Source organism: Trachemys scripta, chromosome 13 (genome assembly GCF_013100865.1).
Source record: "Trachemys scripta elegans isolate TJP31775 chromosome 13, CAS_Tse_1.0, whole genome shotgun sequence".
Classification (NCBI taxonomy): Eukaryota; Metazoa; Chordata; order Testudines; family Emydidae; genus Trachemys; species Trachemys scripta.
In genome coordinates, this window is record NC_048310.1 from 21,813,929 (window position 1) to 21,838,846 (window position 24,918).

Sequence of the window (24,918 nt, forward strand, 5' to 3'; positions counted from 1 at the left end):
ACCTCACTTCTTCAGATGCAAGTAATGGAAATCTCCAGAGGCAGGTATATATCAGTGTGGAGATAACGAGGTTAGTTCAATCAGGGAGGGTGAGGTGCTCTGCTAGCAGTTGAGGTGTGAACACCAAGGGAGGAGAAACTGTTTCTGTAGTTGGATAGCCATTCACAGTCTTTGTTTAATCCTGATCTGATGGTGTCAAATTTGCAAATGAACTGGAGCTCAGCAGTTTCTCTTTGGAGTCTGGTCCTGAAGTTTTTTTGCTGTAAGATGGCTACCTTTACATCTGCTATTGTGTGGCCAGGGAGGTTGAAGTGTTCTCCTACAGGTTTTTGTATATTGCCATTCCTGATATCTGACTTGTGTCCATTTATCCTCTTGCGTAGTGACTGTCCAGTTTGGCCAATGTACATAGCAGAGGGGCATTGCTGGCACATGGTGGCATATATAACATTGGTGGACGTGCAGGTGAATGAGCCGGTGATGTTGTAGCTGATCTGGTTAGGTCCAGTGATGGTGTTGCTGGTGTAGATACAGCAAAAAAACTTCAGGACCAGACTCCAAAGAGAAACTGCTGAGCTCCAGTTCATTTGCAAATTTGACACCATCAGATCAGGATTAAACAAAGACTGTGAATGGCTATCCAACTACAGAAACAGTTTCTCCTCCCTTGGTGTTCACACCTCAACTGCTAGCAGAGCACCTCACCCTCCCTGATTGAACTAACCTCGTTATCTCCACACTGATATATACCTGCCTCTGGAGATTTCCATTACTTGCATCTGAAGAAGTGAGGTTCTTACCCACGAAAGTTTATGCTCCCAGTACTTCTGTTAGTCTCAAAGGTGCCACAGGACCCTCTGTTGCTTTTTACATGAATTAAAAAGTGATTAAAATCCATAAAACAAATACTGGGAATAGACAATCTTCAACATTGCAAAAATTTAACCAAGAGGTGCCCCCAAACATCAGTACTATAAATTATAGTTAATATAATTATCAATGATCTGGAAAAGGGTAAATAATGAGACAGCAAATTTTTCAAATGACACAAAATTATGTAAATTAACCAAATATTAATAAAGGAATTAACAGAGCTAGGTGAATGGTCAGTCTGATGGCAGATGAAATTCAAATAACATACACTGAAGGATAATAGTCAAACTACTCAGAAATGTTATCGAGTACAAAATAATCTGTATTCAGTCTGGAGAAATAACTGGGCATATTAATGAAAACATTTATTCCATGTATCCCCCTGATTTGTTCTTCCTCCCTCTGAAATAAGAAGTTGTCCCCAACACATTCCAATAATTGATTGGAAATTTTTTATTTTGCTGTATGACTTTTCCAGCAGATGTCTGGATAGTTAAAGTCCCCCGTTACTACCAGGTCTTGTGTTTGGGATAGTTCTGTTATTTGTTCTAGAAATTCCTCTTCTACCGCCTCCTCCTGATTTGGTGGTCTAGTATAGATCCCTACCATGACTTTGGCCCTATTTTTTCTGCATGTTATCTTCACTCAGACACCTTCAGCTGATCTGCTTCTTACCTCCTCTTGGATCTCAGAATAAGTGTATATGTTCTTTATGTACAATGCAACACCTCCTCGATTTTTTCCCTGCCCAGACTTCCTGAACAATCTATACCCTTCTATACCAGTATTCCAGTCATTAAATTTATCCCACCAAATCTCTGTGAGGCCAGTTAGGTCATAATTTAGCATGTGTACTAAGACTTCCAATTCTTCTTGTTTATTCCCCATATTCCTTGCAATTGTGCATAGATATCTAAGTAGTTGAGAAGATTCCCCCACTAATTTCTCACTTGTTGCTCCTATACCGTATTGTAATTTACCATTCCCCCACCCTAGGGTGACCAGATGGGATGAAGAACATATCAGGACAGATGGGGGGGAGGGGAATGGGGTCCCGTTGGCAGAGCAAGGGGCAAAACAAAAAAAAGCGGAGTCCCACCGGTGGAACAAAACAAAACAAAAACAAGAGTGCGAAATATTGGGACAAATGGCGTACCGACCAAACATCAGTCGGGACGCGGGACAAACGCCTAAAAATCGGGACAGTCCTGATTTTATCGGGACATCTGGTCACCCTACCCCACCCCCAAACATTTAATCATCTGTCAGGCTCTTTTATACCTACCTGTGGTCCTTTGTCATCTATCCCCTTTGAACCTGGTTTAAAGCCCTCCTCACTAGGTCATTGAGTGAGTGTATGAAGTTGCTCTTCTCGTTCTGTGTTAGGTGGACTCTGTCTCCTCCTAGCAGTCCTCCTTCATTCCATGGTTGAGGAAGCCAAAGACCTCCTGTTGACATCATATGCACAGTCATGCATTTATCTCCAGGATATATATGTCCCTGAATGGGTCTTACCCTCAACTGGAAGGATGGACAAAAACACCATCTAGGCCCCTGACTACTTCACTGTCTCTGAGAGATCTGTAGTCACTACTTATATGCTTAGGGTCACAGCTGGCAGTATCATTAGTGCCTACATGGATGAGCGGCATGGGGTAGTGGTCAGAGGTCTGGATGAGCCTCAGCAACCTTTCTGTAACATCTTGGATGCAGGCTCACAGCAAACCTCCCAGGATATCTGGTCAGGTCAGCAGATGGAAGTTCAATCCTTCTCAGAAGGGAGTCCCCAACTGCAACTACCCTACATCTGCTTCTCTTGCAGGTTGTGGCCCCCGACCCTTGGAGACAGGTGGCTCCTGCTTTTCAGATATTGGGGTCTGCACTTCTCCTCCTGTTGCCAGTACAGCATTTCTGATTGTTGACCTCAGTGGATGGTGTCACACCCCAATGGTCCCCTCCCTCAGGGAGTCCCCAGGGAAGGCAGATCAGCACTGTATGTGGCTAATGCTGTTGCAAGCATTGCAAAACATTTTGGGGAGGGTCAAAAGTGTGTAAGTGGGGAATGAAAAATTTCTTTGCAGGAGTACGAGAGGCCAAAAGAGGGGGGGAGGAAGAAAAAATTAGAGAACGGATTAACTTGGCACTTCAGCTAGCTCCGTGTGAAGATAAGACACTGGCCCCGGCCCAAGGTCATGGGCTCGACAAGAAATTTACAAACAAGAAATTTACAGCTGCCCAGTTGTGAGAAGAGAAGAACTACGTGGAGCAGCGCTGCAAAAATGGCAGCAAAAACAGAGCAAATGAGGCAGCGATGGTGAAGGCCAACAGAAGGGAAAACCAATTCTCCAAAGCCAGTGTGTTTTGGGCAGCCAAGAAGGCCACAGCAAGCCAATTTGGACTGGTACAAAAAGCACCAGGCACAAAGGGCCCTGGACAATGACACCCCCAAAGGAACCCAGGTGTAGCAGGGTGGTCACCCGCTCCTGCCCTGAAGGGCTGAAAACAACCCTGGGAGAGGGCTGTGGCAGGGCAAAGCAGCGAACCTGGGCTGATTGGTAAAGCAGCGAACCTGGGCTGATTGGTGAAGCAGTCACAGCTGGGCCACCCCCCAATCAGGCCACAGCTGGCCCTATAAAGGGGCTGCTAGGCGGGAGCTTAAAGATTCTCTCTCTAGCTTGCTGAGAGAGGAGGGCCTGGCTGCTGGGAGCTGAATAGGGTACCTGAGTGGAGCAGGGCTGGGGAAAGGCTAGAGGAGCTCGGGAGCTCCAGCCTGGGAACTCCCCAGGCTGCAGGCCTTGATAAAGGCCGGAAAAGTACTAGGGTGTAGCCCAGAGTAGGCAGAGGCAGCTGGTCCCAACCCCCCTTCCCTGTAATGATTGGCTTATACAGACTGCAGTCAGCCCCAGTGAAAGGGGGCTAGATGGTGACTGGCAGTAGCCATTGAGGCAAGGTGGGGATAGTGGGCGGGGGTTCCCCTGGGTGGAGAGACCCAGAGAGCGGGTGTACTGCCAGGGGGCAGTACCCAAGAACAAGGGGCACCAGGTCTGCAAGGGACACAGGAGCCAGCAGCAGCAAGGCACCAGCCTGCAGAGTGTACTCTGGGTCAAAAGAGCTAATTCCCAGGATGACCGATAGGAGGCGCCGCAGGGGTGAGTCTCGCCCCATTACACCAGAACTTAAAAACCCTGCCAAGAGCTGGAGCAATTTGGAAATTACAGCAGATTCCCCGGATGAACTGGGTCCAGGGCAAGAACTCCCGTCCACCCTTCCCCCTCTTCTTCTTACATTCCATGCAGGCCTGGCTAGTCTTGGGTAGCGCATGTGTAAGTATAAAATTGAGTTAGGACTTGGGGCTCCAATGCTTTCTTTCTTCCCCTGAGTGACGTGGAAGCGTTCCCAGCACTCTCTGCTGTATTTTATTATTTTATTAATAAAGCTTTAAAACTTAGACCCTTGATGTGCTTCATCATCTCCTCCCTAAAAAGATCCTGAAGCATCAGCCTAATCAACTGATGCCTTCAGGCAAATTGGTAACAAAAATCTGTCACAATGGGCAACCGGATGGTGGTGGAGCACCATCTACTGCCTGAAGTGGCAGCCAGTCTCCTCCCGGCAAAGCAGCCAGTTCTTCTTCCTCTGGTGCCACTGTAGTCTTCTCTAGTTGGTTAGTATTCTCTGTCCCAGATGTCTCATGTGCATCCTGTCAATGAAGTCCTTATGCTCCCAGATGCTACACAGATGAGCCACCTCCTTCTGCAGCTCTCTTACCTGCTTTCTGAGGGACTACACCAACCAACAGCTCTCATGCCAGATGTTTTCCCCTGCCTGGCTTTCTTTGACATGCAGGCCACCTTCCCAACAAGTCAAGACCAGGTTCTGGGTAGAAGACTCCAGGGTCAGGATGCCTGTCTGGCCAGGTCCCCACTGGTGCAGGCAGAAGAAGAGCTAGCAGTGGTGTTGTTGACATGCTGTTTTCCTCACATAAGCAGGTTCTTCCTTGTGGAGTACCAGCAAGTTGAAGAAAAAACTACCTCCCTGCCTTCTTCTGCTGGCAAACTCAGTTGTCTAACTCACTTTGTCTTCCAGTCTCACTAGCCACATGTCTTATAGCATTGAAGCCTAAAGCTTAGCTGGATTAAAAAAAAATTGTAATAGATTTTTCTGTTTGTGAGAACATCGATGGTAATATTATACTATACAGAATTTATAAGGGATATAATCTCTCATTCTTGAGGATATAAGCCAACCACTGACCCAGGGGAATTTGAAAGAATACTTTCCCCATGGGCCAGTTGTTCTATAATGTTTTTTGTTTTGTTTGTTCAATAATAAAGGGACATCAATTTGAAATCCAGTCAATTAAGAAAAAAAAGTTAAAAGTAGTTTCAGATTCTATCCCACCTCACCATTCTCTAGCCAGTTTTGTGGTCTTAAAATCACTTTTTTTTTCCTTTTTAAACATGTTTTTCTCTCCCCAGTTTCTTTGTGAAAGACCCCCTCAAACAGGGGAAACAGTGAAAATGGACTAGACACAAAGTGCTATCCAGTGCACCAGGTGAACAAATAGAAAAAATATTGATTTTTTCCAATGCCTTTTAGTTGTAGTAACACAACTGACTTCATGGCCTAACAATAGTAGATTAAAATAAAAAAGTCAGGCAAATGTGATTTTTAAGTTGACTATGTCCTGCTAAACAAGTACCTGAAGCTATCCATAATGCTACTACTGTATGACCCTGAACTGTATTCTCTACAAGAAGAAATGTTTTTTGTTCTTTTTTATTAATTTGTAGGGATATTGCCAAGTATGGAGGAATGGAATGGAGAGGTGAATATGAGGTCCTGGAGACAGGATGAGACTATTTCATGGATAGGTTCGGGAACGAGGGGTGCTCTGCACCCCCTGGCTTGAAGTGATTTCCATTATATACAGGATTTACAGTTTGGTTCAATAGCTCTCAGCACAAGGGTTGCCAGGTGTCCGGTTTTTGACCAGAACACCCAGTCGAAAAGGGACCCTGGCGACTCTGGTCAGCACCACCAACTGGGCCGTTAAAAGTCCAATCAGCGGCGCAGCGGGGGCCCGGGGTTAAGGCAGGCTGCCTGCCTGCCCTAGCTCTGCACAGCTCCCAGAAGCAGCCGCCAGCTCCCTGCAGCCCCTAGGCTAAGGAGGCTCTGCAGCTCCCATTGGTTGGGAACTGCAACCAATGGGAACTGTGGGGGTGACGCCTGCAGGCACAAGGTCAGAGCACAGAACCTCGCTGGCCGCCCATGCACTGAGGGATGCAGGGACCTGGCGGCTGCTTCTTAGGAGCCACGGTAAGCACCTCTGGGATCCCAAACCTCATCCCACACCCCTACCCCAGCCCTGAGCCCCCTCCTGCACCCCAAACCCTTATTCCCTGGCCCCACCCCAGAGCCCACACTCCCAGCCGGATCCCTCACCCCCCTGCACCCCAACCCCCTGACCCATCCCAGGCCCCTCTCCTGCATCCCAAACCCCTCATCCCTTGCCTCACTCCAGAGCCCGCACTCCTAGCCAAAGCCCTCCCCCACCCCAACCCCCTGCCCCAGACCAGTGAAAGTGAGGGAGGATGCGTGAGAGCGAGCGACAGAGGGAGGGGAGATGGAGTGAGCAGGGGCGGGGCCTTGGAAAAGGGGCAGGGCAGGAGTGTTCGGTTTTGTGCAATTAGAAAGTTGGCAGCCCTACTTAGCACCCCCACTATAAAAATTGTTCCAGCAGCCCTGGATATGTTAGAAAACAGGGTGACAAATTTGAATTTGATTCTGAGATAGACAAGAAGCTAGTGAAGGTGATAGAAAACATGGTTTAATTTATCTGAATGATGACATAATCTTGGTACACCATTCTGTACTCTACATTGTTTGAATTTGCTGCAAATGACAGAGGAGAAGCCTTTGCAGATTTTTAGCTTGTTTTTCATAAATATATGCCTTTTCTGACTGGAGTTTTTTTTTTTTATATACTTTAATATTTGAAAAAATAGACTTGATACATTCAGGATGGCATAATCTTGTCCGCAGCCCTTTTAAACAATCATTTGCCTTTAGGAAACCTTTTAACCTCTTTTAAGGTGACCACATTTTTTTAAAAGAAAAGTGATCTGGCTTTCTCAGCTTGGTTTCTGGAATTGTAAGGGATCAAGTTGGGGAGGGGAAATTGTTGTAAAGGGTAAGAAGTGGGAAGGGGTGGTAACTTATGCTTGTGATAGAGGATGGGTGCCTATTTGTGAATCTTCCCATCCATGTCTTCCCCCCCCCCCCCCCCCCCCCCCCCCCCCCGCTTTGTCAATTGTCCAAATTCCTGTGCCTGGTGCTGCTGACCACCCAGTTTACGCCCTTTCTAGGTGAACTTCTAGCTATGTCTGTGCTGTGTTACAGTGTAGTATTTCCTCAGTGAATTGTTGTACTCTGAAACCTGAAATACTCTAAATTCCACAGCATGCCAATGTGCACAAAACAGGAATTTGGACTCCATTGTGCATCAGAGTGCACAAAAACAATTCAATGGTGAGATGTTGCAAGCTGCAATTGGGCGTAACAGACATAGCTGGGCTACAAGTTCATCTTGGTGCTAGGGTGGCAGACTGCAGAGCACAGAAAGTCAGCCAGCTGGCTGATTATACTAAAACTGGGACAAAACACCAGCTTCAGTATAATCGGCCAAGCCACAAAGCCATTCCCCATCCCCCCAAACACACACACATGCAAAACCAGGACATCTGGTTACCCTGGCCTCTTTATTTGTACTCCCTCATCAATGATAATGATTAGCATCCTAGGCAGTGAGAGTTTAAAGGACACCCCTGTTTTTGATTACTGCTGGAAGACATTTTGTTTCCAAAATCAGAGTTCAGATGAAATTTCTTTGCCTTTTGTACTCTTATTAAAGTTATCTATTTTTCTGTTAACTGTAAATCTTATTAGAAAATGTGCTACAGCTTAAGAGCTGGTTTTAAATGGTGAAATATTAATAAACAAGTGAGGTCTTCCTAGACTTAATGTGCAGTGGATCTAGATTCTGCTGATCAAAGATTCAGATTCAATTATACTATATCATTCCAGTGTAAAAGCATTTTTAAGCAGTGAGGACTCATATATAGATAATGAACAACATCATTTCCAAATCTGCAATATAATATGTCAGCATATTTCTTATAGGCAGCTGTCTTATTCTGGCAAAAAATCAACATTAATTTCTGGAACAGGTGGTCATTCTTTCATAACACATCCCCTGAGGAAATCCTGATAATGGAAAACAGTGTAGATCATATTGTCATCTTATAAACTATGATTTTAACCTGCTGTACCAGCAGTAACCTCTTTTTATCTCAGTACAATCTAAAGGCCAAATCTTTTTAGTGTTTCTCAAAAAAGAAATCCCATTAAAAACACTGGGTCCAATTCATCAATGTAATACAGCCCTATATGCTGACTCCAGTGATGCAAAGTGGTCAGAAACCTGGCAGATTCTGCCCTTAGAAAGTCTCTAATTATAGGGGAAGTCCTTATGTATTGTAGAGCTGGAGCAGGAGCTCTGCACAATCCTGCTTGCAGTCTCCTGCACAGGTGGCATGTAGGGGTCATGGGCAGAGACAAGAGAGTCTAGCCACTGCACATGGCTATTCCCAACCACTGCAATTATCCTTTGGTGTCGCAGCCAGACGGGCTAAGCTGACTCTGCACACTCCCCGAATAGAAGAGGCATAAAGCCACCTTTGCTTTACCCCAAGATCCTGCACTGAGTGGATCACAGGCTTAGCTGAGACTCAGTCCCAATGGCTTCAATGGGACTGCTTATGTGAGTCTGGCAAATAGGATTTGGTTTTAAATATGGCATTTTTTGTTAACTACACTTCTACCCCAATATAATGCTGTCCTCGGGAGCCAAGATATCTTACCGTGTTATAGGTGAAACCACGTTATATTGAACTTGCTTTGATCCTCCAGAGTGCACAGTTTCCCCCCCCCCCCCTCGGAGCACCGCTTTACCGCGTTATATCCAAATTTGTGTTCTATCAGGTCCCGTTATATCGGGGTAGAGGTGTACTTTATTTAGAAAGTAGACAGCCACTTCACTATACCAAACTAACTTTTATAAAATGTGACCACTTGTTAATGTAGCTTAGCCAAGTAAATCATATCAGGTGCAAATATCTTTCATTAATAATCTAAAATAAACAAATTTATAGCAATTAATTGTACAATAAATAATAAATTATACAAAAATTGTTAAATCTAAAGTTGCGTGATAAGCGGTGATGCAAATTCAATAAGTATGCACAGCAGTTATGCAGTTGAGATGCTAGCATGAATGACTTACATTGCATAAATGGGAATTTATGGAACCAGACATTATAGATAAAGTAATAATATTTGTCTCATGGCCATATCCAGATCACACAATATTCTCAACTGCTTTTGGCAGTTTAATTTTAAATTTCTCAAGCTATAGAGCTTCCAGCACTTCTGGTAGATTATCCCAGTCTCATAGATTTCACTGTCTTAAAGTTTTTCCTGTTATTTAACCTATTTTTCCTTTTTCAAATTTCATCACATTAACTCCTTGATTTAAAAAAAATCCTTTTCCAATTTGGTGTCTCTTATCAATCTTGGTCCTGCTAGTGAAGGCAGGGGCCTGGACTCGATGACCTTTCAAGGTCCCTTCCAGTTCTAGGAGATAGGATATCTCCATAAATTTAATTATTATTTATAATCCCTCCCTCTTCACATAACCCGAACAGAACTTGCATCAGGTCAAACTGTCAACAGGAGCTCATTCAGTGTTCTCCAAAAGAGAACTAACAACATATTAAAGGGACACCATCACATAATATAGCCCCAAGTTTTAGGTTTTGTGAAAAAAAAAGATTTTACAAAACTGAGTGTTTTTTGTTAATTAAAGAAAAGAGCTACCAAAAACTTTGTTTGGATTTAAACAGTCTCCTGCAGTGTCTGGATCCCAGATATACAAGCATTGTTTTAGGATATGCGAAAGGGACTGGGGCATAGACAGTCTTGCCTCGTGGTCAAGGATGGTAGTTAGCAGGAGTCAGAGGAATCGCTAGAGCCAGGTTCAGTAAGGAGGAGTAAGGGTCAGGCTGGAAATCAGAGGTAGTACGAGGCTAGTATCAGGAGGCCAGAATCAGACTGGAATCAGAGATCAGGAGATGAGCTGAAGTCTGGAGTCACAGCAAGCCCAAATTCTGTGCGGATGCCCATCCAACTTTCTGGTGCACCCTCCAGGGTCAAATAGGATGCTTGGCCATCAGAGGGCCATATGGTACTGTCACTCTGGCTTACTTGTGGTACTCCCTGTGGTGCTTGCTCCCCTGAGTGTTGTTTTTGTTGGGCTCTCAGTGGCACTGTGGGCATGTCAGCTAAATTCAGGCCCCAGCTCTGTAGTACTGGGTTCTAGTCCACAGATCCTTACAGGACGCGAGGCACAATGTGAGATTGATTAGTCTGTTTTCAGTGTCCAAACTTATTTACAATAAATATAACAAGTAGTCATAGTTTTGTGGAAGGATTTCATTTTAAGTTTAAAAAACAAACAAACAAACAAAAAAACTTCCTGTGTAATTCCAGTTTCTCATTTCTGGCCAGTGTTAAGGTTCCATATATAAGGCCTGTCAGGTAAAGGAGACAGTTAAAATGCTCAGTTGATTTTAACACATACATTGCGCTCTGTCTTTGCTCTGTCCTATTGCCCATTGAGTCCTTTGAATCATTCATTAGGGAACTACACATTCCTCTGCTCATTTGTCTCCTTTATAATATAGCTACTGAATTACCAGTTTCACATGCTGCAGATATGGACCATAGCTATCCAATCTACTCAGATTTATCCCTCTTTACTTTGTGCACCCGGCAAGATCAGAGCCTGAGATGTTATGAATGTTCTGTAACTTACTAAACATAGTCACCACAACTGCAGATCATCAGGAATTTTTGTATGAAACTTTTTTTCATCAGAAAATGCTAGTTCATGCAACCAAAACATTTTGCAGGAAAAGTTCATTTTCAATTAATTTCTCCTTTCAAAGTACTTCTTGCAAAAAAAAAATAGAAATTAGCAATTGTCATAACTTTCCAATTAGGCATTTTTAAATTAAAAATTCTGGTTTTGTTTGAAAAAAAATTATTTAAAAAATTAAGTTAATTTATAATATTTGTAAAGTAAAAGTTGAAACAATGTTTTGAAATTATTGACACAATGTTTCAATTGACCAGAACTTTTTTTATTTTTATTTTGGTTCATGAACATTTTGGCATTTTTTGACATTTCATCCTAATTCATAACTGGAAAAAAATTTGAAATCTTGAAAATTATCAGTTTTCCACTCAGCTCTAGCCCCAACCTATTTAATCAGGATTGTGTATATACATTGTGGTGCCCACTATGTTTAATAAGTTAACAAAGAGACCTTCAACCTCAGGCTGTGATGTTGTCAGATCTTGTCAGCTAATTAGGGTCATTCCAGATCTGTAACGGGATAACCTGTTTAATAGATGGCACCCACCCCTCTAGTGATTAATTAAATATGCCTTATTTTTAGGGGACACGTTGTGGCAGAGCTAATTCAGAAAATATTGCCAAATTCCTAGCTGCAGAGGACCTCCCCAAGTCATGGAGTCTCTACTAATATTTGTGTTGTGTTGACTGCTCATGTCCCAGTTCCACATTGTGTAAAGGATGAGCTGGTTCTTGCTGATTTCAAGCTCAGTGGTGGAAATAACCCAGGCTTCCTTGTTAACTATTTCATAACTGATCATTTTAACAGAAACATGCCTACATCACAATCTCAAACTGCCTCCTATGCCTTCATAGGTGCCAAGAGATCCAACTGTCTCTGTCCATCTGCCCCCAGCCAACTTCTAGAATGTGGTAAAGCATTTTCAATACAAAACTGTGTAGCACATTGAAAATTATACATTTGGGGACTGTGTACAGTTACATCAAATGAAACATCACAACAATACAGTATTGATTGGCGATCTTCAGTTTGATCATGGCTCAGGAATGTCGAAACCGTGTCAGCAGTTTTTCCCAACTCAATTATTGCCTATCAGACTGATGAAGAATATTTGATTAGTTCCTGGCAAAAAAGAAATTGAGGGTATAGGAAAGACTGTACAACTGGCTTTCTGTCTTTTTTAATATCAGATCATTAACCCACCCATGCTCTTCATCTTACGTGCCAGGTCTTGCTTTTTCCTGCTACATCCCTTTCTACTCCATTGGTGTGCAAGTTACATGCACATGCACTGGATGCCAAATCATTGCAAGTTACAGTACTTTTGTGAGTCAAACCAGATGCATAACTAATATTTCCATTTCATCACCACTTAATTTGTCTCAAAGACTTTCATGTGATTTTCATATAATTACAGTAGAGCCTTTGTCTACACTACAAAGGCTTTGTGGTATAGCTTTACCAGTGTAGCTATACTGGCATACACCCCTAGTGTAGTCGTACCTTATGTTGAGTGCCAACAGAAGGAGTTTTTCTGTCTGCACGGTTATACCACCTCTGTAAATGATAGTAGCTAGGCTGACTGAAGCACTCTTCTGTCGGCAAAGCTGTGTCTACACTGGGGGTCTTATGGAGTAGCTAGGTAGCGTATGTTTTTTTTTCCACATCTCTGACTGACATAGCTACGCCCACAAAACTTTGTAGGTTAGTCCTAGCCTAGGTTTGAGTTTGGTCAGAGGTGTTCAGCTATATTACAGGACATCTTTCCATACTTTGTAATCTAATCTAAGCTTAAGCTTAATGTCCAGCTATGAATTTTGTAGAGTTTGTTTATATTTTCCTTAATTTAGTTATTTTGCATTTAATAAGAGGTTTTCCTAATGTCTACTAAATCCAATAATTAGATGTTATGCATAAAAACTCTTCACTGTGTTTTTCTTCAGTACAACTTCGGGGGACTATTTCATTATCATGCATGGGAATAGATTCCCTCAGTCAAATTCATCACTGATGAAAGCCCACTAAATTCAGTGCTGTCACATCAGAAACAGGCTTGGCAGGCAAAGGGTGATATAACTTCTAGAATCATATCATTACGTTTAATATTAAATACAATACAAGACATAGTTAATAGTAGACAGGCAAGACACCACCTTCACAGGCTTCTGTGAGAACCCACCAGCAACAGATTGAAAGCATTTATTTCAAATGGATATTTCTCAAAGACACTCAGTAGAGTGAGAAGTATTTACCTCACAAACTTCCACAAAGGTGTAACGTTAGGAGTGCTGGTAAGATACAGAACATTCTCTAGTTTTGTGATCTGCTTTCATTTAGCTGGAATATAATTTAGTACACATACAGCTAGAATAGCTTTCATATTCACTTAGGCACTCAGTACAGTGATAGGTATAAGAATAGACATGGAACAGAATCTGTTTTCAAGATTTACTACACTTTTATTCTGAATCTGAAATTTTTGTTTGGGAAAAATATTGTGAAATATCTTAAAATAAAGCTGGCTTTTATTTGTATTGTGTGAGCTAACTGAATCCAGTCTAATAGCTTTTAAACTTGCAGTTTGAAAGAAGCTGTTTTGGGAATTATAGGAATGCCCATTACACTCTCCTAATTGTTGAAGATAATTGAAGAGAGGGATGTATGTATGTGTGTGTTTTATTTTATTTTATTATTTTGCTTCTGGTTTGGACCATTTATATTGCAGCAGGTTTTAGCCACAAGTAAATTTTACAGCCAAATTGTAAACTATCTTAAATATTATACAAATGTAACTAACTTAACTCTGCTCCTTTTGCTCAGTGCTGATTTGTGCCCACCCTCTAAAAGGCTCCTTAGGCAAGTCAAGCAAATGTTGTATCCGGCTGATAGTGCTAACAATACCAGCATAAACACTAAGGGCCTGATTCTCCTTTCATTTATGCCAATTTTATACTGATGTCACTCCACTGAGCTCAATGGATTTGCTCCTGATTTACAGTAATGTGAGAGAAGAATCAGACCCTTTACGTCTGATAGTATATCTCTTGATATGAAGGAATAGGCAAGAGCCAGGCATATATAATTCATACATACAAAATTAAGGCTGTTGATAAACTATATTTGTAACACATCCTCTCCCCCAGATTGAATATTTTAAACTGAAAATGCAAGCTATCAAATAATGCACCCCAAAAACAAAACAAACCACAAAAAATAAAAAAACAGGGCATCACATACAACTGAACCAATGTGTAAGCACTAACTAAGAATAGCTCACATTACTCTTTGTAAATGTGTCATTGCTCCATTTATTTTTTCAACAACCATACCTACATTTTACAAGATATTAAACAGAGATGTGTGTGTTTATATAATATACAAGACAGTTTAATCTAACTCAGAGTAATACATGGATTCAGGCAATTTGTTATCATCAGTGTTGTGTTGCATTTTAGATCCCACATCTTGAACTGGAGAATGATACAAAACTTCTTTTTGGATACCTAGGGTTCAGCACTGGCATAATTCCAAGACTCCTTGATATGATTTTTTACTTGTTCAGCAGATAGATTATATATTGAAGCCATGCCTAATTTTCTGATCTAGCTGTATAGTAAAATTGCTTGAGAATTCAGCACTTACATTCTTTTCCTTTCAGAAAACTGCAAAATATATTTTGAACTATCCTTCAACTTTGGTCAAGTATGGACTGATATGCCACATGATTAATCCAAAGTAACTCATTCTGAAATGCAGCATTTTAAAGTTTAAAACTGTAATCACTTTCATTATACAGTTCATTTGTATTTTCCTTTTAGGACTTTAACAAGATGTACTTTACCTTCACATGTTTAAAACTATATAATAGCATAACCATATTGATAGGAGTCATACTTTACTGTCATCAAATTATAAAAGTAAGTACATATTTGCCCACATACCCTGTTTTCCTCCCTCCCCAATGTGCACAGGTGAATGAGCTGTCAGTAAGACCTTTCTATTGTTAGTCAAGTACATCAGATATAACAAACAATTTCTTCACTAAGACCCTTTTACTGTATGCTTACAACAGCAAATGACTGCTCACGTGTAGACCTACTATTCTGCCCAGACTCAGCCTGCATTAAAAGACTAACATAATCGTATTGCGAGAAAGCATTTAGAGAACTATAATCCAATGGTCTTCCTGAAAGACTTTTTATATAATGAAAATCTGTGAAGAGTGAATATGTTGATCAGAAGCATCGAAAACATTTAAACATTTCTGTATATATGATCATTCCTCAGTATAATTTTTTGTAAAAGGCTATAATCAATCTTTCAGGTTACAAATATGTGTTTTATTTTTAAATCCAAAAGCTCCTTTGATATCATGCAATTTGTTCAGTATTGTTACTTTGAATAATTTCATTCATATTAGAAAATATTTTACATAGTTCAGTATATTGAATGCTGAGACTTTAATTCTACCTCATATTCATGATGCCATGAGGTTCACATTGTGCTATCAGTTTAGAACATGAGTATTACCAATTTAATTACAGTCTGATGTTCAGGTAGTTTATGAACGAAGGCCCAGATCCTGCAGACTTACACATACGCTTAACTTTATGCATGGGGAAACGATCCCAGAATTAATCTTGTAAAGTTTAACAATTGCAACATTTCACAGAAACAGGTTATCTGCCACTGTTGTTATGAGAGCCACAGGTCCACATTTTGTGGTCCTTCAGTCGAGCAAAACTTCTACTACAGTCAATAGGACCTTTGCTTGACTCAAGACCACAGAATTTGGGTCCCAGACATTAGAGATGGAAAAGATTTATTATATCATCTAGGCGCAGACTCTAATGGTATTTAGGCTCCTTACTTCCATTGAAATCAATTAAACTAGAGTGGGCAAAGTATTCGTATATAATGTACTGCAGGAGACAATGCTGTAGTGATGGGGTTAGGGACTAGGGCCCAGATCCACAAAGGTATTTAGGCTCCTAATTTTGGAGGTTAAATACCTTTGTGGATCTGAGCCCTAGTCCTTAACCCCATCAGTACAGCATTGTCTTCTGCAGTACATTATATGCTAGTACTTTGTCCACTCTAGTTTTATATGTCCTAAACAATGGGATTTCTGTCAAAGATGGTACATTAAAATTAGAATTTAAGATTCATATCTGTAGTCAGAAGGTACTTTTTTTTCTTTAATAGGAATGTAGAATTATGGTGTTTGTATCTGAGAGTTTGGTATATCAGTCAGATGATTTAGAATGAAATAGAATCATCTGGTTTGTTGAGCTAATTATCAATAGACATATTTTAAAGTGTTTTTTAAATTTAATTACTGATGCAAGTGAACCAGATAGTTAACAGAACATACTTTATTTTAAATGGAAGAAATAATAGTGACAGTAACAAGTTTTACTGCAAGTATAGAAAATGTAATTCCACCATGCACAGGATGGAATGATGCAAGTTAATTCAACTATAAGATTTTAATATTTCACAGACTCATACTAAAATGGATATGCAATATCGATTAAGACAAGTATTTTGAAATAAAACCTGATAGTTTGAAAAAAATGCACATTGCTTAATTTCTTTCTGAATACACAGAGTAACATTTGTGGTGCCTGGTTAGCAACATAGTCAAAATATTTTTATTTTTGTCACACACTGAACATGTACAATATTATAAAGCTTGATTTTAATAATCTTTATTTACAAAAATATTCTTCCCAATCCCTTCAAACTGCAATTATAAAGTTCATTCTTAGATTGAAAATTTGTAAACTGAACAGAATTTTCAGCAAAAAAGGATTAATTTGTTTCACAAGAAACCAAATTTCATTGTTTAATTCAGCTTTTTTTTTTTAAAGGTATTAGATGGATAAATAAATTGTAATTGTTAGTTAATGTCTTTCAGGTTGCTCATTGGGATGTTTTAACATTCTCCCCATATTCTTATTTGTAAAGTTTCTATTTATAATAAGATATTCTAATATGATACAAAAAGCTTTCTAATAGCAGTAAGAACCAAACATTTACTTGGGTGGGGAATTGCTCTTGCTCCCATTTAAGTTTAATGCAAAATTTCAGATTATTTGATGAAACTAGGATCTGCTCCTTGATGCAGACTTGCACAAAGGGTTTTTGTTTATTACCATTTGGATTTTATGCATGTAAGTTTCCCTGAACTATGTCACATTGTACATACAGTTGTACTGGGTATTTTTAGGAGATTAATGGTAGGGTATTAGCCAATTAGGTGGTGTCAATCCTGCTGTCAGACTTCCATTTATCTTTTAATATCACATACCTTAATGTAAGCTCAGTTGATAATACTGATGTTGTTGAGACATGGACAAGTTAATGATGTGTAAATCTGCAGTTTGTGCTGAGATAGAAAAGTTTAATTTTTTGGAATGATACAGGGTCCAGTCCTTCAAAGGCTTATTTGTGGGAGTAATCACGCTGAAGTAAGAGGAGCTACTTACATGAATAAGGGCTACTCACATAAATAAAGATTTGAGTAGCTGAGTCTGTATGTCTTGTATACACTACAGATTTACAACTTATTAACCTGAGGCTCATTTTTTAAAATGTCAAATTGTTTACTGTTAAAACACTTATACAACTAACTGAAGACAGACAGTATATGCAATTCAGGACTTTAAGACAATTAATGTTGTGGATATTATCATTTATTATCCATCAGATACCAAAACTGCATTACTTGGGCACCCAAAACTCTTACCAAAGTTAACTGAGCGCAATAGGAGTAAAAGGAAAGGAAAGCAAGGAAAACAGGATAAAGTCCTAGTTCTTATTCAGTTCCTTGTAAACTGAATGTTGGAAGAGTGCAAACAGTGAACATGAATATCTAGTGATTGGTGGTAGCAATCCAAATCTATAGTATTAAGGTTTTCCATCAAACTTTTTTTTTTTTTTTTTGTATTTTTAGAAAGGTGTCTAGCCCTTATGGTTATGAAGGAGACCTTCACTTGTAAGTCAACGCACAGCAGTTTCAGCAAGTCTCCATCTAGACAGACTGGAACAATAGCACCAAAAATACAAACTTTCTCTCTCTTCTCAAAATAATCTGTTTGTGACTATTAAGCAATCAGATTAATAACCACATACAAAATTACCCCAGTAAAATGAGTGAAGTGTATTGGTTAAAAATGTACAGCCTTGCTCTGAATCCCCACAACACATAAAAACTTAGCCTGGGCTGGACCCATATGCAGAATTCACATTAGCATCTATGAGAATTCCACATGCTGAGCAAGGGCAATATATGGCCTTAAATTCAGACTGTAGTAGCATGGATTAGTGTTTCCACTTAGTGTTAACTGACCACTTCAACATGAATGGTCCCTTGAAATATGTGTTAAACATTCTGTTCCACCTTATATTTAGCTGTGACACTCTGAGGATATTTCCCAGACCTGAAGAGCTCTGTGTCAGCCTCTCTTTCTCTCACCAACAGAAGTTGGTCCAATAAAAGATATTAACTCACCCACCTTGTCTCTCTAATATTCTGGGACCAACATGGCTACAACACTGTATAGGTTCAAATGTGACATACAAGAGCTTTAATTTGCTCTCCAAAAATCTAACTTTACTAGTCTTTATTTTTAAAGGGTAAACTCTGGGGGCACTAGGAGAAAACTGTGGAGGAGCCAACCAGAAACTCCAGTCAGTAAGGGCAGAAGCAACCAAAGCAGGGATTTTTGGTCCTTTGGAGAACTTTATAGAGTTTTGACTGCTTTCTCGCTCCTGTGTTGATTGGCTGTTTGCTCCAACCTTCCTGCTCCCCCTCCTTCCTCAGTCTCTTCACCTCAGCTTCACTCCACACCTGTCCCATTACCTTCTTCTTCCCTGCCCTGTCCCCTCACTCTGTTCCTATTTAGCTTATCCCCTCTATGTACCCCCCTAAAAAAACATGACTTTTACCTCCATCACATAGTTCATTCTGCTTGTATGTCAGAGCATCTTCCTCCAATCTTGTCTGTTTAGACTGTAAGCTCTTCAGGGCAGGAACTGTCTACTGCTCTGTGTTTGTATGGTACCACATATAATGGGGGCTCACTCTTGGTTGGCCTTTNTACTGCTCTGTGTTTGTATGGTACCACATATAATGGGGGCTCACTCTTGGTTGGCCTTTATGCACGACCATAATAAACATGATTAATAATAAATATTTTAAATTTTTTGCCTTTTTTGAATTACAAAATTGTTTTATTAAGAAAGCTGACATGATTTTGTTTAAACACACATACACACTACTGCATATGCACAGTAACTTCTTGTCAACAAATTTCATGGTGAATTTTAGTAATGCGTCCTTTATGCTCAATTCAGAGGCGTCTCTACTTTATCACTTTACATTTTAAACCTTATATCGCAGTGGCTTGTCTTTATATTTGCCTGAACAGTACAATCTATGCCTGTGGCACTGTATAGTTACTCAAGAATCTGTGTGCACAGGAGCAAGTCTACTTTAAACAGAACAGATGTACATAATTTGTATATTTAAAAAATGGATACATGCATTTTTATGCGAGAGATCACAGAAATTCTCTTTAAAGTCAGAGCTGTGTCAGTGCTCAGAGTTTTATTGGGGGAGGGGAAAAAGTTTAAACTGTCTGCATGTAAACAATCAAACAAAAAGAAAAAAGTCAGTTAGGCTTTATGCTCTGTTCTTACAAAACTGCACAGACATGCGATCAAAGATACCATCTATAGGCCCAATTCTGCATTTCCAGTCATTTCAATTGGACTAATCAGGCAAATAAAAATGACAAGATTGAAGCCTGCAGTTTTGGTTTCCTCTGGATTCCTGCAGATAGCTATATAGATCTTATTAACAGTAACAGGTCAACATGAGATTAGACCTCGATTTGTGCTGCAGAAATAGAGGCAGACAAGCTAGAGCATTGGTTTTCACTTTACATGATTTTGTTAGTTTGCCATAACCTGTTTTAAAAATTGCTACTTCTAATTTTGGATAAATGTAGAATATTTAATTTTGCAGCTGATGTAAAGTTCAACCACTTTCATGGAAAGAAGAATTTGGACACATAGCAAGAATTAGCTTTTCTGCTGGGGAAAATAAAAGGAGATATATAAAAGGGAGGGATGGAGACTTAATACCTCTCTGTGAAAGCTGTTCTGCAGAAGATATTCTCCATCTTTCTTGAAGATTTGGATTTCCTTTAGTGATTATTAACGTTTGCTGTGCCAAAAAGTGCAATTAGGATCTGTACAAACAGTGCATTTGGTATCAAACATTGATTGCACACCCTCCTAGGTTTAGACTCCAAGGATTAAGATAAAATAGACATTGTTTACATCTTCTTACTGGGATTTTCCGTTTTTTCTTCTGGGCAGAATGTCCAGTGTTTGAGAGGAAAACTCACATACATGTCCATTAGTTTTGCCACAGCCATCCACCTTATCCACCCCCAAATCCTGTGCAATTCTCAACTACTTTGTAAACATGGACCAGCAATGAACATCAGAGCCTATTAAAGAACAATAATTTCAGGCTACTGAGAATAGTCATCTATTAATAGCAGCCAAATCCCTGCTAGAGCCTGTAGTGATAATACCCTGATACTTAGCACACAGTTAACCATTACAAAACCAGCCAAAAGTCATCCTATACTGATCTGTACCTTTCCCCCTCTTTTAGAGCTTTCAAACAAAACCACATACATCCAGATGCTCGAGGCATGATCAGATTGTATGCTATCCAACGATTTGTTTTTATATGCAAGATGTTAATTGTCAGCTCTTCCAAGTGACCCATCTTGAAAGGAACCTGCATGAAATACTTGTGAGAGAGATTGAGAGAGGAAGTCTTGCAGGAACACTCAGCCAGCCTATGAGAGTTTTACCACACACACCGCCAAGACAATAGCGATAATGAGCACCGCGGAGAAAATGATCCCAGCTAGAACTTTGCTGATATCGCAAAAGGATTTGTTTTCTTCCACGGAGATCATGCCAATGGAGGAGGCGCCCACGCTAATGGTGGATTTGAGTTCAGCCCCAGGGTCCTGTTTAGCCTCTACTGTCCACTGGGGGACATTCACTTTCATCTCCATCTCGTACATCATCTCTCCTACTTGGTTGATCTCGTTCTCCAGGTCTTTCAAATCCACTACATCTATGTTGTGTTCAGCCTCGTATTTCATGTTCTGGACGCTCATAGCCCTGGCGGCCACCCCAGAGGTTCCCCCGCTCATGCCCGTCTGAATCAGGTGCTTTTTGGGCACGTTAAGGGGGAACTCCTGGCCCAGCTCCAGGGCTCTCCTCATGTCAATCTCCAGGATCTCCATGCAAGTGGAGAAGATCACCCAGAGCCTCTCGAATTCAGCCTTGTCCTCCTTACTCACCGTCTTGTCCTTCAGGACCGCGGTGAGCTTGTTCCTGTTAGCCACCGCCAGCTCCTGGGCTTTCTGCCGAGTTTTCTTCAGTTCCTCCCGCAGGTTCTGCGAGTCCGAGGTGCCCCCGATGGTCAGCACCATGTGCCGATAGCAGGCAGTCACCTTGCTGAGCGCATCGAGCAGCGCTTTGCATTCCTCCTTCACCATGGCTCAGGCAGGCTGCAGACTCCAACAGGCGGGCTGGGCTGCTAACTGGGTGAACTTGTGTCCCTGCTGGTCTACCTCCCGCGGCTCAGTTCAGATTACCCTCTGTCGGACCCAGGGAGCTGCCAGCGCCAGATGTCACCAACACGCATGGTAATAGCGGAGCTGGGATCCTGCATGCAAATACCTAGATCGAGTCCCTTCCGACCGCTCACACGGCTCCAAATCCTCCGACGGTCCATGCGAGCGGGAGAGGAGTTTGGGGAGCGAGTGGCATCGCTTTGCGCATAGTATTCAGCATCCGAGGGAGGGTTGCCCCAGTCCCTACTCCAGACACACCGAGATGGAGAACAGCTGCTGTTTCCTGCAAGAGGCTCCAGTACAAGAAAATCAGATACCCGTTGTTTTTAAATGCACCAATCCGAATGGCCAGGAAGAAATGAATACCAGAGCTAAAAACAAGGCAGCCTTTAATTAAAGCCGGAGTGCCGCCTCCATGTGTGCCAGGTGACCAGAGGCCGGTCTGCAGCGCCAGGGAACTCGCCTGCCCAATACCAACCCGGCGCCTCGGCTATTGACATTAAATACTGCACAGCTGGAGCACCTGGAGGAGTCACGTGGTTCCGAGCAGGAAGTAGCTCCGCGGTTTCTCTTTCCAGCGAAGTACAGCCGCCGTGCTGCTCGGCGTGCCTAGGCTCCACCTTCGCGGGCTGCTGATTGAGTGGACGCTGCCTCAGTCGCGGGAGAAGCCGGGGCTCATTGGCTTGGCGTAGCTGGGCTGCTGTGGTGCACCGCCCGCCTTGGATCCTGGTAGGGCTTGGTTGAAATACACAGCAGTTAGGGGGGAACTGGACGGCTAGTGGTTCTCTTGTGTCTGGGGAGGAAGTCAGACAATGTTACCTTTGTAAGTAAGTACATTTTCTGGTATCTGTTGACTCCCGATTCTCTAAATGAGGTTGCAGGGGCTGTGGAGACTTACACTCCCTCCAGGGGGGAAAAGGATGACTTTGGGGACTGCTGGGCAAGTGGGGCCCCTTCTCCTGGCCTTGTCAGCACTGACCGAGACGTTTCCTGTGGCAGAGAGTAGCCCTTTCGGGGGCTGTAGCTGTCCTTGCGGTGCCCCCAGCTCCTCATTAATAGTGGGGGAAGGGTGACTGAAAACAGGGTTTACCGCTGTCACATGGTTTTCATTTTAAATTGTCTTCCTACCAAGGCCTGTGAACTCAAGCTTCGAAAACCACCTTCCATCCTCCTCTTCTACTCCAGCGAAAGAGATGGGATGGAGGGGGTTTTGGAAGCATATTTTGTTCCAGATCTGTGTCCTGGCAGTGCTGTTGCTTCGTGGGAGTTAAGTTACAGCGTAATGCAGGCGTGTGGGGCTTGTACACAGAGCTTCGGATGGCTTCCTTTTTATACGCTTCAAGGGAGACACCGTTGCAATTTAAAAAGTGTGTGTGTTTTCAGAGAGTGAACGTGTTTCAGAAGGGAAGTATGCAAATGCTTTTTCCACTCTCAACATCGTGCAGGACTCTGGATGGGATTGTTCACCTTCTGAAATGTTGACACAGCAACTCTGTTGTCGATATCTGATCCAAACTATAGGTTTCTTTCCAAACATGTGACTTATTAGCCCTCAGGAAGTCTCCATTCTGATTGTGCCTTGGGGTGGGGAAAAAGCTCCAAAGATATTTTTGAATGAATTGGGAGATGGGAAATTACATTATGTTGGGATTAAACTGCATGCAGTATAAACATGGGGTTAAGGGTCTTTGAGTTAAACACAGGATTATTGTTTTTTCTTTTTTTGAGGTCCCACTTGTGTTAGATGCTGAAGTTAATAGAGCTGTTACTGATTATTTTTCAGACAGTACAAACTTCTTTTTCTTTCTTTCATGAGTAAACACTGTTTCTATCAGGCTAGGAGAACTGATACTTTTCTGCATCTTTAATCATAATACTATCTTAGACTATTTCTGTTAATAATGCAAAATTGAATTTAGCATGCTAGCATATGTACAGAAGCTGAATCAGACTTGTTGGTTAGTAGTATCAACACATTTTGCTTCCTTCCAAAGCTTCTAATACAGTACATAAACTAAAAGGTTGTGTTTCTCTCTTTGAGTTCACTTAAGTGAGTATGAACTGTTTAGGAAGCTTTGTAGCAAGTGTAGCTTTTGAGCCAAGAAGATTTACTTGCACCTGGTGTTTTTATAATTGTACATGCAAATTAAGAGGAAGTTAATGTGACAAACTTGAACACTTGTTATAAATTAGTAAAATAATATTGTGAATTGAATGCTTTGCAGATATATTGTAGAAATGCTAATGTAACAGTTGTTAGTGGTGAGTAGTGAATATTTCATACTGTGCTGACTATATTATAATTTAAAAATTTGTTTGGTAGCTATATACTTTGGTAATGGGTGCTCCAGACTCACTTAAATGGTAATAGTGAGTACTGACCACTACACTGTACAGTAATTTATGCTATTTTGCAACATACAGTACATATTTATCAAAGAGGAGTGCCAGAAAACTTAATTGCCACAGTCTCCACACCTCATTCACTCCTGGCTCAAGAAACAGCCAGATGGCTTGCTGAATTAAGTGACTTGAAATAGATACATTCTCATATTCCCATAAAGAATGAAAAAAGAGCAAATGTAACATATGCCATCATAGTGGAACAAACAAATACCATATGTTATAAGTGGTATCTAGCTTCAGAAACTTTCTTGAAATTTGTCATGGAAGCCCCAAGATCAATTAAGTAGCTCTATCAGTTTGAAGGCAATATTAATCTAGGAAGATTGAGCCAAAGAATGTGGGATCTTGCATGGGAATGCAATGACACTAGGTGAACTTGAACTATATGTAAGCAAAGATTTGTAATTGCATAATGGGCCTAGTCAGGTGGAAAAAGGATAAGCCCTAGCTCTGGATATAAAGTCTTATGTGACTTGATGATGATAAGCTTATAACTATCCAAATTATGCATCTGTTCATACTTTGAAAGGGTTTACATGTAAAAGTCTGATGCATTTCAGTAATATGTTACTATTTATTTCAGTGCATCGGACCTTTACATTAGAAAACTTGCGTGAAACTAGATGGGAGACTAACTGGTTGAAGGAATACCTTTGTCAGGAGGAAACGTAATGTTTCAGCTTCTGACTAATTATTTACACCTGGAGGCAGCAATAGATAATACCTGTAGTCAGATACTTCTTGACAACAGATCTTTACATTTATTATTACATGGAAGAATAAAAACAGTGTTCTTCTCTAGTTGAAAGAAGAACAGGAGTACTTGTGGCACCTTAGAGACTAACAAATTTATTAGAGCATAAGCTTTCGTGGACTACAGCCCGAAGAAGTGGGCTGTAGTCCACGAAAGCTTATGCTCTAATAAATTTGTTAGTCTCTAAGGTGCCACAAGTACTCCTGTTCTT

At 41.1% G+C, this 24,918-nt stretch overlaps 2 protein-coding genes across 2 annotated transcripts in view; one reads left to right on the forward strand and one right to left on the reverse strand.

The window, feature by feature from the left end:
* Positions 1 to 19,466: 19,466 nt before the first annotated feature.
* Positions 19,467 to 22,152, reverse strand: RGS9BP (regulator of G protein signaling 9 binding protein). Its single transcript, XM_034788384.1, has one exon. It carries the CDS (start codon positions 21,467 to 21,469, stop codon positions 20,756 to 20,758), a length of 714 nt encoding a protein of 237 aa, XP_034644275.1. The 5' UTR covers positions 21,470 to 22,152; the 3' UTR covers positions 19,467 to 20,755.
* ANKRD27 (ankyrin repeat domain 27) overlaps positions 22,126 to 24,918 on the forward strand; it is a gene marked incomplete in the record, with an annotated part of 73,723 nt that continues 70,930 nt past the window's right edge. The window contains 1 exon segment of the mRNA XM_034788383.1: positions 22,126 to 22,370.